A 13,050-nucleotide genomic window follows, 5' to 3' on the forward strand; every position below is an offset into this window, starting at 1 on the left:
TCCTCCACTCTGATAGCTACGGACACGACGGTTATGATTCACATTTGCACAGCCTTTTCTTAAATAAGACTTATTTGTTTTATCCCATCAGATACACACCATTAGTCAAATTTCACTTTATATAAAACGATTCTCAACTCAAAAACAAACACGAAGCACAACCTCACAAGGCAGAATCGCACCGGAATGCCAAGCTCGCAAGATATTCACAAATCCGAAGCGCGGTAACACAGTGATATGCCCCCAACAATGACTCGTTGGATTGTACTGCGACAAATCACATCTTCTACGCGACAGGCTCAATGAGGGAAACATCCATGGAAATAGACATGGAATAGCTCATCTTTCGTCCACTGAAGCGAGCATGGAACGGCGACCGAAAATATCCCTCGTCAAGTTTTCCTCGAAAGTAGCGAGGATGGGTAGGTGATCGTTTGAGTAATCATGCGTTCGGATGATCCCTGCATGAGAATATGAGAAATACTGTGGGAATAACGTCATCAACAGCTTGCAGAATGACTGTTCCGCAGTTCAAGTCCATCATGTCTGTCCCAATGTGTCTCTGAACTGGGAGCCCGCACAGACTCCTTGCCTGGCAGGAGCACACGCGAGCCAGCGAGGTATTCACAGTCACAGCGTACACTTTCGAACACTCACGCACAAAAAGGCAATGGAGGCTCACAGCAACGGCTGAGAGATCCCTGGTCCTTACATCGGCCGCCATAGCTGGCGACTAGCCTCTTGATACATCACTGGCGGAAAGGTAGATCACTACCGGGCACCGTCTAACGGCCTGAATGATAGACGACGTATGGGAACGCATGAAAGCGCACGACGATGTGTGACAGAGAGTATGGATGAGAATGCTGGACGGTTTCACACCACCACTACCGATCATCTCCCACCAAAGGCATGTCACCGTTACCCGTCGCCGTCGTCGCCAACGTCTCCGTTTCCGTAATCTTCAGCTGTAGCTGCGTCGAATCGATCTCCGACACTGGCTCCCCGGTGAATGGGTACTCAGGCGCGTCCACTAGACCATCCACAAACTCATCCAGTACGTCAGAGACGGCCCGGTGTGCGGCCTCGGAGTCCGAGAGCGGCAGCGTTCCGCCGTTGGTAGTTGGCAGCGGCGCCGGCGGCGGCTCCGACGGTAGCGGCACGGGCGCGTTCACATCAGCCGGGGGCGGCATGTGCGCGCTCTCGGCGGCTGGGGGAGGGATGTGAGCGCCCTCAGTGGCAGAGAGGGCTACCTGCGAGAGCTCAGCCGCGGAGAGAACGTCCTTCTCCACCGGCGGGGCCGGCTCCGGGTTCGGCGCCGTGCTGGCCTCTTCCACCGGCTCTGAGTCCTCCGTCTTCACTGTCACCGGTGTGTCGTCTACACCCGCCTCCGTCGCCTCCCCTCCAGCCGTCGCTCCCTTCGGCGAGGCCTGTTCTGAGTGTTCGGCCGCCGGCGGCGACCCCTCGTCTGACACTGCGGCCATCACAGCCTCACCCAGCGCGGCGGCCGCCGACGGGGACGCAACGGAGGCCGGCTCAGCGGGAGCCGGGGAGTCGGCGGCGTCCTCCCCCACATCACCCATGGACTCGCCTGGGTCGTCGTCGGGCTCCGGGGCCACGGGCCAGAGCACGTAGGTGCCCAGCGGCAGGCCAGTCAGCGACGCGCGCTCCTCGTCCACCTGAAACCAGCAGAACGGACTCTGACTCAACGGGAGAACTACATGAAAACCTACGTCCTACATGAAAGTGCAAGCCGGTGGAGGCAGCGATCTTATCCACACGGCTATACCTAAATTTCGTTGCAAAACGCAAACCGTACATAAGACGCCTCTCAAGACGTCTCTCAAGGAAACGAGTACTCAAAATGAATTATTTCGGCATACATTCTCTCCTCTATCGGTATGATCCCCATCCGTGATTTTATTCGTATCCTTTCCTCCTTACCTCTCCTCACCAGCCCTCGTTTTACCCCCTCTCCACCTGCCAACCCCGTGCTCTATCGCCACCCCGTACCTTCAGCACGGGTCCATCCACGGCTCGACTGGTGGCGGTCACCCCTATCCGCTGCCGGGCCGGCAGGGGGGTCACAGCCGAGCGGACACGCTCCCTGAACTGGTCCAGCACTGCTGACATACTGTCACAGAGCCGGTGTACGCTGCCGCCGGCGGCCGCCTCCAGCTGGGAGACCAGCCGCGCGGCCGGAAACTCCGGCTGTGGGGGGGGGGGGGGGGGGGACGTCATGGAACTGGGCGCACTAAGGGTTTGGAGCAGCGAGTGTAAGTTCATATTATAGTGTCTCAAGATAAGGCCAAATAGGCAATCCAATAAGGATAGTTAATTTACATAATTCAGCGATTCAAACGCCTTGCTTAAAGATCAGTACAATACAATTTCCCTAACTTGAGGAGTTTAGCCTGTTGATTTCGGCAACGCTTTGACAAAGTTCACATCCTCGCTGTCCCATTGAATAATTGCAAAAAATGTATCTCTCACTATAAGCAGCAGTCTGCCGGCCACACTACCATGTCCCGCGCCCCACTTAACCTCCATTCACCTCCTCTAGCCGCAGCCGTTTGGCGCTGGGTCCAGCCGACACCGGTGTATAACCGTAGGCATGGCGTGGCGGCCGGCCTCTGCCCCGGCCCCGGCCCCTGCCGCGGGCACCTCTCGGGTTGGAGCCTGCAACACGACCAGAGCGCACTGTCAGAGGGGCGCAGGCTGGCGGGGTGGTCGGTCGGGGCAGATCGGTGTTCTCAGTGATACGTGCAGCCAGAAACACAAGAGCTTTTATGAAGCAAGATCACACTAAAGGAGCCGGTGAACGTTGCGATGTGATGGGAGTTTGGTGTGCAGTGCCCATAGTTGCCAAAGCAAAAGCATAGAATATCAAAATCGCTGTGTTCCGTATAAACAAATCAAGAATCGAGACACTTGACAATAAGATACCCGGTATCTTAAGATATCGGCTATCAGGTAGCTTGACAATAAGGCAGCTTGAAGTCCCTGGACCTCAAGCTTAAAGAAATTAGGACCCAGGGGGCGTAATCACCCGCAGTTCTGACTCATAAGTGTAATGTAGCGCCCCTCGGTAAAAATGGACCGTCTTCTTCCACATCTTTGCAGGTCTCACTCACCGGCATGGTAGTTGTGGAACGGAGTGCCGCCCTTCGGAGGTACGTACGCTGTAAACAAAAAACAGCGTCGTTAGAAGGCACCCAGAGCCATGTCAAATGTCGATATCATAAGAAACATGCAGTGCGCGAAACGAAACTGAAAATAACCAGTAAAACGCCTTTTGGGCGAAGAACGAGCGAGCGAGATAGTGAGCCCTGCACGTGCGGAAGGGCGAGAGGGTGCTTCCAACGGGCTTGCGCAAAGCACCCTTCTAACTGGTCGCTAGCGGTGTGCCAAATTTGAACGCAATCGGCCCAGCCGTTCCTGAGATCTGGAAGCGGCATTCTGCACGTGCGCACGTGCAAACGGGGTCCAAAATGACTTTTGCACGGCACCCTACTAACTGGTCCCAAACCGTGTACCAAATTTGAGCGCAATTGGCCCAGCCGTTCTCGAGATCTGGAAACGCCCCCTGCACGTGTATTTGTATTTGTATTTACGATCATGGGCGATCCACACATGGCGTGGCGATTACTGCCCACGTGCGCACGTGCAGTAGCACCCTAACCGCAACACATGGGAATGCATTGCCTGGTGGGTGCCTACCTGTATGCTAAGTTTCAGCGAAATCGCCCCAGAGTTACCGAGTTACTGAAATGGGAACAAATTTGGCATCTCTTATTGTTGTATTTTGCACGTGCACTGGGGGTGACCCACATGCATCGAGAGTATCCTATTTTGGGTAGAAGGGATGCTGCTACCCTATAAAAATTACCGCAAGTCAATCGCCCAAGCGGCTGCTGAGATATGAGCCTCTCAAAATCACTACTTTTGCAAAACAGCTTGAACACCCTTGACTTTTCACGTGGCACGTGCCACGACGGTCACTGAGATGTATCAAAAGTAGTCAATTACGGGGTAGAAGGGATGGGGCTACCCAACAAAAAAGACCGCAGGCCAATCAGTCCAGCGGTTGCTGAGATATAAGCCTCTCAAAAGCGTTACAGGCCGGGCCGGGCCGGGCCGCTCATACTGAGATTTTTCCGTTATATTGAAAAGACTCACTTCGCTCGCTGCGCTCGCTCGCTCGTAATCATTGGATCTCAGGAACGTCTCAGAACGGTGGTCTTCAGCTGACCTAAGAATACCGATACCCCACTCAGTACATACAGCTGGCTGTGGTCATAGTGTTCTAGCAGCTCAGCCCTTCGAAATATCCTCCTTTAACAAAACATTTTTCACATTGAGAAAGGTCTCCATATTGTGCTTTATCGGTACATTATGGACCGCCGGGGAAGGCACCACTCCATAGTCACTAGCCAATCGTACTTACGCGGCCGCTCGTGGTCGGGGAACTTGGCAAAGTGTCCCTCGAGCCGCATGTAGCCGATGAAGAGCGTGTTGCACGTGCGGCACGTGAACCGCTCGCGGATGGCCTGGTGCAGGGTGCGCTTGGGTTTGGACTCGGACGCCGGAGTGCTGAGCGAGGCCTCCAGTCGGTCCGAGCCCGCCGCCGACGCGTCTGACAGCGAGAAAAGAAGTGAGTGAACAGGACACGGTGGGATGTAAAAATTAACATTTCTCTAGCGCAAACGTCCAGTATCACAGCTGGAGACTGAGTAAAAGAAGTTCAATAATAAAAAAGAAACAAAAATTAGCTATATGTTACAGAACTTCTAGCTTCATAGCTCACCGAACCATATCGATTTAACAAAAGCGTGTGCCGGCTGACTGATCTGCGAGCAGTTCTATCCTCATTCCTCCCAGCCGGCGTTAGAGACCCGTATTCTGCCAGCCCGTGTTAGAGACCCGTGTCCTGCCAGCCCGTGTTAGAGACCCGTGTCCTGCCAGCCCGTGTTAGAGAACCGTGTCCTCCCAGCCCGTGTAGAGACCCGCATCCTGCCAGTCCGTGTTAGAGACCCGTATCTTCCCTGCTCGGCCGTTACCGTTGCTGAGCTCAGTGCTGTCCTGGGTCAGCTCGTCGTCCCCGCCACCGGCCGCCTCGTCCCACTCCGAATATCCGCCGTCCGAATCGTCCAGGTCCGGCTCGTTAAAATCCAGCCTGGAAACAACGGGGCGCGTCGGTATATTATGGAAATTACCAGCACCGGACAAATTGATGAGCATTTCACGGTAATGAAAAGTACGCATATCAACAGACCTGTCTATGACAACTATGCGTCCCGTCCCACACTCGTTTGACTACGGTAGACGCACAGCGACCGTCCCCTGCTACGTCTTCATCTCAAATGGACCAAGCGGTAGATTCGTTTCCGGTTGAATAACCTACCAGTCGGGTGGGCAATTTACCGTGTTCTTGCTCAAGCTATTGCACTGACCTGTGTAAGCGCCTGTAGTCCTTGACCATGTGTTTGGGCGGCTTGGAGACCCGGCCCGTCCGAGTCTTAGTGGCCAGACGCTTCCGCTCCGCCTTCTCATACCAGAGACAAACGACAAATTCACAGTTAACAGCTTATTGTTACCTCATGAGTCCTCACAACCATTCCGAGTGCGATCACAGAGTAAAACAAGAAACAAACAATAAACGACACACCAGACGACCATCCCCGCCCTCTTTGACGACTTCTACAAACTACTTCATCCAAAATATGATTTAATTCGCCCCGCAGGCATAAAATCCCGACATCCAGTCCCCGGTGTGTTCGTTTCATCAGCGCCTAGCACTCAGCCAGACAAACCTTCATCTATCCCCCATGTAGTCTGACGTACCCTGCTGAGCTCCGGTGACCAGTCGACGTCGGCATCGTCCGCCTTCCTGGTGTAGCTGCCCCGGCTGCCACGACCGCGACCCCGGCCCCGCCGACCCCGACCGCGGCCGCCGCCACGACCTACGTCTTCAGGATATACCACCCTGTGATAGACGGGAAATGGAGGGAGAGTTAGCGAGAGGTGACACAGCAGGCCACCCCACTCTGTTAAAAATGACGACCATTTGACGGATCGCCAAATAAATTGGCGAAGCTTGAGGTTGGTTGGTCGAACGATTTGTTCGTAATCGTTTAAATTCGTTTGTAACGATTCTTGATTAATCGTAACTGATCGCATCTGTTGAGATATTACTGTTCTTCACTCAACCAAAGCACATTCCCTAGTTGGTTTTCTAGTTCCACTACGACCCACCTGTAGACGATCCTCGTGTTGGTATCGGCATCATACAGGCTGTTCTTGGAGTTGCTGGGCACATTCAGCCTGCTCTGCTGCAGCACACTGGCTATCTGCTTCAGCTGCTCATGACTCAGCGGCTGCAGCGACTTGAACGTGTTGCCCTGTTGCACCAGCTGGATGGGGTTATCGGACGAACCGACTGGCCGCGCGGGCGCCGGCCCGTCGCCGCCGCCGACGCTCGCCATGTCCAGGGGCCGCACCAGGATCTTCATGCCGGGCCGCGGCTCGATGTAGTCGGGGAGAGGCTCCGAGCCCGAGACGGGCGTCAAGATGACGGGCAGGTCGTCCACGTCTTCGTCCGGGTCCGCGGCAGACGGGTCGCCAGATACCGAGGTGGCCGATACGGTGGGCATCGAGGCCGAGGCCGACGACTGGGCCTTCTGTGAGAGGGGGTGGGGGGGGGGAGGCGTCAGAGGCCTGGGGGTGTGGGTGACAAGACAATGAAGGCGGAGTCGTGTACATGAGCCTCTTCAGCGCCTACGGAAATGACGAAACTCGGAAAATATCGGACAAATAAAGTCATCGCCAATCAACTCAAGCGAACCCTCACTACCATAGACTCGAGGACTGACTGACTCCTGTAACGTGGCTCATGGCTGCGTCCTTGGAACGCCCTGAGGAGCCCTACCAGTCAGCCTCACTGCCCCATTTTATCGTCCTGATGAGCGACTAGCCGAGTCCTTCCACCAACCTGCTGCACGGTGCTGGCCGTGTTGATGATCGTCCGCCGGTTGTTCTGCTGCGCATTCGGCCCCGTGTTGTAGACCGGGCCCTTTTTCAGTGTGGCCGGTGATATGTAGCCGCCAGTGATCGGGTCCCGCGGCACCGGGGCGGATGGAGTGTTGGTACGCAATACCTGCGTGGCGGAAGGCATGTCATGGCCTGGCAGGTCAAGTTGACAGATTGGAGTTTTCGCATGGCCACCGATTGAGTAAACGATCTAACAGCGCTGTAAAATGTCTGGCTGAAATAGCTTAAAGACAAGTAAAGCCTACATCCACTCTGAACTCCGATTTCTGTTCCACTGGTAATCACCACGCCTCAGGCAATCCACTGCCCTCCTCAATTATTATACACTCCCTCGTTCCAGCTACCACAACAATGACCCCTCCTCTTTTCTTGTCTCGTTCGCAGTCACCCCACCTGCGCGGCCGTCTTGTGGATCTGCTGCTGAATCTGCCGGGCGTCACCGGTCCGCACGCGGGGCACCATGATGTCGCGCGCCTTGGTGAGCAGACCGGTCTGCTGTCCGGCGGGGGCCGACCGCTGACCGGAGCCGGTCCCCGCTGCCGCGTCCTTGTCCACCACCTCGAACGTGTACGTCACCTGGGTAGGGAGGGAAAGTTAGATGGGGACGTGATATAAGGGGAGATGTTGGCTGGAGAGATATTGACAGCTAATGAACACAAAGTTGTGATCGTTAGAAAAAAACGACAGCGAGCACTATGAGAACAAACAATTATGCTACAAAATGCAAGACTATGATCCTCTTAGAATATTAGCCGTACATAAAACTTCGAAACAGGGCTGCGGAATCGATGGATTTTCGGCGACTCCGACTCCGACTCCGACTCCGGCATTCAAAAACCAGTTCCGACTCCGACTCCGACTCCGGGCAGAATTGTCGACTCCGACCGACTCCAACTCCCGACTCCGACTCCGCAGACCTAGCAGGGCTGCGGAGTCGACAGATTTTCGGTGACTCCGACTCCGACTCCGGCTCGGGTTTCTAAAATCGACTCCGACTCCGACTCCGACTCCGGTCACAACTGTCGACTCCGACCGACTCCGACTCCGACTCCGACTCCGCAGCCCTGCTTCGAAATAATGACTCCCTTGCAGCTCACCTTGTCGCCACCCTGGGACTGGTTGACCAGGCTGGGCCGCGACTCGTTCAGGTCGAGGACCACGGACGTGGCCAGTGAGGCCACCTCCTGGGCCGACGTCTGCTCGGCCGGCGCCGACTCGGAGGCCGCCGCCGGCTCACCCGGAGTGGCGGCCGCCTCCTCCTGGGGTGGAGAGCGGCGGGGTGGTTGAGGGATGTGGAACAATGATTTGCGGACGGAAGTCGTTACTGTATGAATTAACAGAACTACTGAGAGAATATGCTGCAAGTTTCAATATGTACAAATCAAGGAAATAACAGCGTTCACGCTACTTTCACAAACAATTACCAACGACGAATGGTTTAACGTCAATTCAGCATCTACCTACCTAATAACCGATCAATTGAAAATACATCTTGTGCCACCTAGCAGTGATTTTACCTCTACCACCCTCCCACCTTGTTCCTCTCCCACGCACCTCTCCGGCGGCGGCGGCGGCCACTAGCTGCTCGTAGTCGATACCGAGCGCGGCCGCCTGGTCGGGGGTCAGTCGGACCGTCTGCTGCTGACCCGTCTCGTCCTGCAGGATGGCCAGCACGCCCTCCTGCTCGTCTCCGTCCTCGCCCGCGTTCAGGACGATGCCCTCCTCAGAGTCTGCGGGCCACACACAAAGGGAGTGTCAGGGTGACGAAAACGCCGAAGTTCACATGCTAAAATGCATGCAAATACTTCAACAAATTAGCACTTTCGATAAGTTGCTGTAACCACCCAACGCATAGCTGATTGCATAGCTGACATTGCATCTTGATACAAACAAAATAACTATTTATCCAGCTGAAATAATCATCAGATGCCTAAAGAACACACTAAGCTAGGCAGAACCCCGCGCCACACAACAAAACACAACCAGCCCGCTACTCGGCGCAGCTCACCCATGGTCTGGTCGGCCTTCGGCGTGTCGGCCTCGCTCTCCGGCTCCTCCTCTGCTGCCGCCGCGGGCTGCGTCCCTCCAGTGGCCAGCTGAGACAGCGCCTGCTGCAGCACATCCTCCGTGACGTCCCCATCGCCCTCCAGGTACACGGCCTGGCCATCCACCAGGAACACACGCTGGCCGCCACTCATCCGGCCGACTGGGGTGAGGGGGTGGCCTCTGCCAGGGAGAGAGACGGCGGTCAGGAAGCAGGCAAAAAAATGGTTGACTGGCACATACGTAAATGAACTAGGTTAGAAGCATCACAGCAGCCCGAAATAGCTGCCGGCCAGCAGTCGACAAATAAATTCAGGCTGTACCAGATGATGCTCTTGCAGGTCTGTAAAAACATTGTGACAATTGCATTACAACATGAGAAAGATCATTTATCATCAGCTTTTTTCAAATAGCAAGGTATTGTTTGCAAATGAGTGGGGTCAGTAAGACATCCACCACAGTGGGCTCAGCCTTCCGTTGATTCCATCACAAATGTTTGGGGCACCAGTTCTGCATTGTGAAATGTTCATACTTCATCCCACTACTTCTCTTTCATCTGACATCTCTTTACAGCAGCAGCTTCATTTCTATGACTCAGCAAGTTATGTCAAAAGGTGATAAAGTCCATGTCCCTCATTCTTTGTTTCTTGCAGAGATTTGCCAATATATTGATATGCATTTTTTTGTCCACTCCATCCCACTTTGAAAAAAGCAACCACTCATTTCCCAGGCAGTCAACCCTAATAATATCCCACCCCATCACTTTGATCTTCACTCTGCAATCTGCAGGGAGGGAGGGAGAGGGAGAGAGTGAGTGAGAGAGTGAAAGAAAGAGAGAGAGAGAGAGAGAGAGAGAGAGAGAGAGAGAGAGAGAGAGCGAGAGCGAGAGCGAGAGAGAGAGAGAGAGAGAGAGAGAGAGAGAGAGAGAGAGAGAGAGAGAGAGAGAGAGAGAGAGAGAGAGAGAGAGAGAGAGAGAGCGAGAGCGAGAGCGAGAGCGAGAGCGAGAGCGAGAGCGAGAGCGAGAGCGAGAGCGAGAGCGAGAGCGAGAGCGAGAGCGAGAGCGAGAGCGAGAGCGAGAGCGAGAGCGAGAGCGAGAGCGAGAGCGAGAGCGAGAGCGAGAGCGAGAGAGAGAGAGAGAGAGAGAGAGAGAGAGAGAGAGAGAGAGAGAGAGAGAGAGAGAGAGAGAGAGAGAGAGAGAGAGAGAGAGAGAGAGAGAGAGAGAGAGAGAGAGAGAGAGAGAGAGAGAGAGAGAGAGAGAGAGAGAGAGAGAGAGAGAGAGAGAGAGAGAGAGAGAGAGAGAGAGAGAGAGAGAGAGATGAGTAAAAAAAAGTGAAGAGACAAACAGACAGAGGCAGAGAAAGATGGAGAGACAAAAAAACTGAGAAAGATGGATATTAAGACAGACAGCTGAGGCAAACAGACAGACTAAACTAAGAGACAGACACAGAGACAGGGAGGCAGACAGACAAACAGAGAATCAATGAGAGTGATAAAAATAAAAATTGAAGAGGTATAAAAAAGACAGTCTTGAGCCAAGATGGAGGGGAATAAGATAGGTGCAATTTATCATTGCTAATAGCAGTTTGTCTTCATGGGTAGGTAGGGTGGTTGGGTAGGGTTAAGTGTTGGTGGCGATAGGTGGCAGTGTCTAACACTACTGTTTTATGTGTGAAAATCATCAAAAAATATTGAAAGTTTCTAACACATCCTTAGTGTATGTAGGTAGGAACTTTCATTCCATGCTCATAAGTCATATTTTTCAGGTTTCTTAGAGACTAGCTGTGCTAGGATTATGTTTTGAAAGAATTGAAGCCTTATCCTTATAGATTTCAAAAAAGCTTGGGCACAAAAAGATGGTTATTCATTATTTGATTCACAACTCTGAGCTCATCATCAGAATTCAAGGCCAAAAATGCATTTTTAACTGAATCCTGATGAAAACTGTGCTGGTAACAATCAACCACATGTTTTGCCTTAACTTTTTAAAAGCTATGCTACAAGAATACAATTGTAAAAAAACTATGCTGACTACATCGGCATGTGAATACTCAAATTCTAAACCAGTTGGGCAAACTAGACCTTTGGAATCAAAATATGGAGGCATCAAAAGATTGATTCCTTATGACCATATTTGGGCATAAATGCAGACCATTTCTAACTTACCAATCACATAAAAATAAGAGAGTGTTTCAAGAAGGAGCATGCCTGATCTTGAACAGAAATGCTGGAACTATCTCCTAAGCAAAATAATATTGCTCCTATCATAACAATTTGAATTCTATAGGTAGTAAAAGGCAATCAAGGAATTGATTCACTTTAAACAGATAATCATAATATTGATTCCCCATCAGCTGGCTAATCATTATTTTGATTCACAGGTAATGTTAACAGATAGGCAACAATGACTCGCAAGAATACAGCATTTATCTTGCTATTATTCTCATTTAGTGGTATCCTCAGCACCACAACAGATACCTATAGCATTGTTGTACTTTACCTTCACTACATTTGATAACAATTCACAATTTTTAAATGTCAAGAATACAAAAACTGAAGCAACAGGTAAAAACAATATAATAAATATAAAAGCACTATAACAATGATAATAAGGGGTTTAAAAATTTCATTTTGCCATTTTACACAAATACTGATTGTTTAGAATGTGATTCATGATACAAAAATAACATACAGTGTGATTTCCTCAAAACAGCTTTTACGTGATGGACAGTGCCTCTGTCTTTTTCCCATTCACAAGGCCAAAGGGACAATTTCTTAGTTTTGAGGTAACACTTTTTGCAAACCTACCACATTTTTCTACCTTTTTAAAGAAAAATCTCACCGTCATGGGCCTTTTTTTCGACCGTAACGATACATTTGAAGTCAAATGTGTACCAAAATGAATCAAAAAATTGATTCCATGCCCATATTTGGTCATGGCTCCTCCCACCAGAATCAAATTATTGATGCCTCCATATTTTGATTCCAAAAGTCTAGTTTGCCCAACTGATACATCCTTTGCCAACTTTTTTTTACATTCCATTTTTATAACAAGCATTACCAAGCATTGTTCATCTTGAAAACTGGCGTGTCCCTTTGTACACGGGTTTCCTTCTACCTCATCCCTTGCCTGACCTGAGCTGCGAGGTGGAGGAAACCCCACCAGGTAAGAATACCAGGTAAGAATACCAAATGATCACGCAGTGAGTGAGGCACTCCAGACTTCTCAGCCTCATGAAAAATTTAACACATTATTGAAGAATAATTGAAAATGACACTATCCAATCCAACTTGTCAGCATTGTCCGACAGCCAACACTAAACGTCTGAAAAAAGTGGACAGAAATAAACCAGCATTTACAAATTTGACACAAAAAGGCATTTTAAATTATTGAAACAATTGAGTACTTAACAAAATTTCCAATACTTTTCTGTCGATAATTCTCCAAAATCTTCAAAGAAAATTTAAAACAAGCTGAAAAACCGCGGTGATGCGCCACATTCGGCTCAGTAAGAACACCAACAGCAATTTACTCTAATGAATCCTCCACAAAAGAATGAATATTAAACTCGAAGATAAAATACAAAATCTTCTTCTAATCTTACCACAATTTATGGATGATCGGCAACTTTGATCCAAAAATATTACAAAATAAACGGAACCATTGACCGCCGTCCACACCAAGCGTCACGCAATTTTTAATGGTTTGGTTTATTGAAAGGTGAAGGCAGCCCCACCTATAAATTAATTTTGAATAATTGATTTTAACGTTACTTTTTTGCCCTAATGGATTCAACACAAATATATAATTATTTTATTGTGGTAATTTGTTACAAATTGAATGCAGCAAAATGCAAAATACTAAAAAGCTAATTATGCTTTAAACTTACTCCGCCAGGTTCGCGCGATTAAAGCACTTATCTTCCACCCTCGCCTCCTCTTGGGCCTTGGCCTCCCCCA

At 50.9% G+C, this 13,050-nt stretch overlaps 1 protein-coding gene across 3 annotated transcripts; it reads right to left on the minus strand.

Moving 5' to 3' along the window:
* Positions 1 to 101: 101 nt before the first annotated feature.
* LOC122386582 lies at positions 102 to 12,813 on the minus strand. Of its 3 annotated transcripts, none has more exons than XM_043375888.1 (16): positions 12,696 to 12,813; positions 12,226 to 12,415; positions 9,059 to 9,276; positions 8,605 to 8,780; positions 8,148 to 8,309; positions 7,444 to 7,626; positions 6,992 to 7,156; positions 6,256 to 6,680; positions 5,845 to 5,986; positions 5,454 to 5,545; positions 5,061 to 5,176; positions 4,448 to 4,636; positions 3,135 to 3,182; positions 2,555 to 2,679; positions 2,014 to 2,211; positions 102 to 1,679 (listed from the first exon to the last, which is right to left on the minus strand). In XM_043375888.1, exons 2-16 carry the CDS (start codon positions 12,324 to 12,326, stop codon positions 888 to 890), a joined length of 3,132 nt encoding a protein of 1,043 aa, XP_043231823.1. In that variant the 5' UTR covers positions 12,327 to 12,415; positions 12,696 to 12,813; the 3' UTR covers positions 102 to 887. The 3 variants fall into 3 exon arrangements, with proteins under 3 accessions (XP_043231823.1, XP_043231824.1, XP_043231822.1); XM_043375889.1 differs by having other exon boundaries at positions 12,152 to 12,415; positions 12,696 to 12,794; XM_043375887.1 differs by lacking the exon at positions 12,226 to 12,415.
* Positions 12,814 to 13,050: the final 237 nt, after the last annotated feature.

This window comes from Amphibalanus amphitrite, unplaced genomic scaffold (assembly GCF_019059575.1).
Source record: "Amphibalanus amphitrite isolate SeventyFive unplaced genomic scaffold, NRLGWU_Aamphi_draft 000256F_arrow, whole genome shotgun sequence".
Lineage (NCBI taxonomy): Eukaryota > Metazoa > Arthropoda > Thecostraca > Balanomorpha > Balanidae > Amphibalanus > Amphibalanus amphitrite.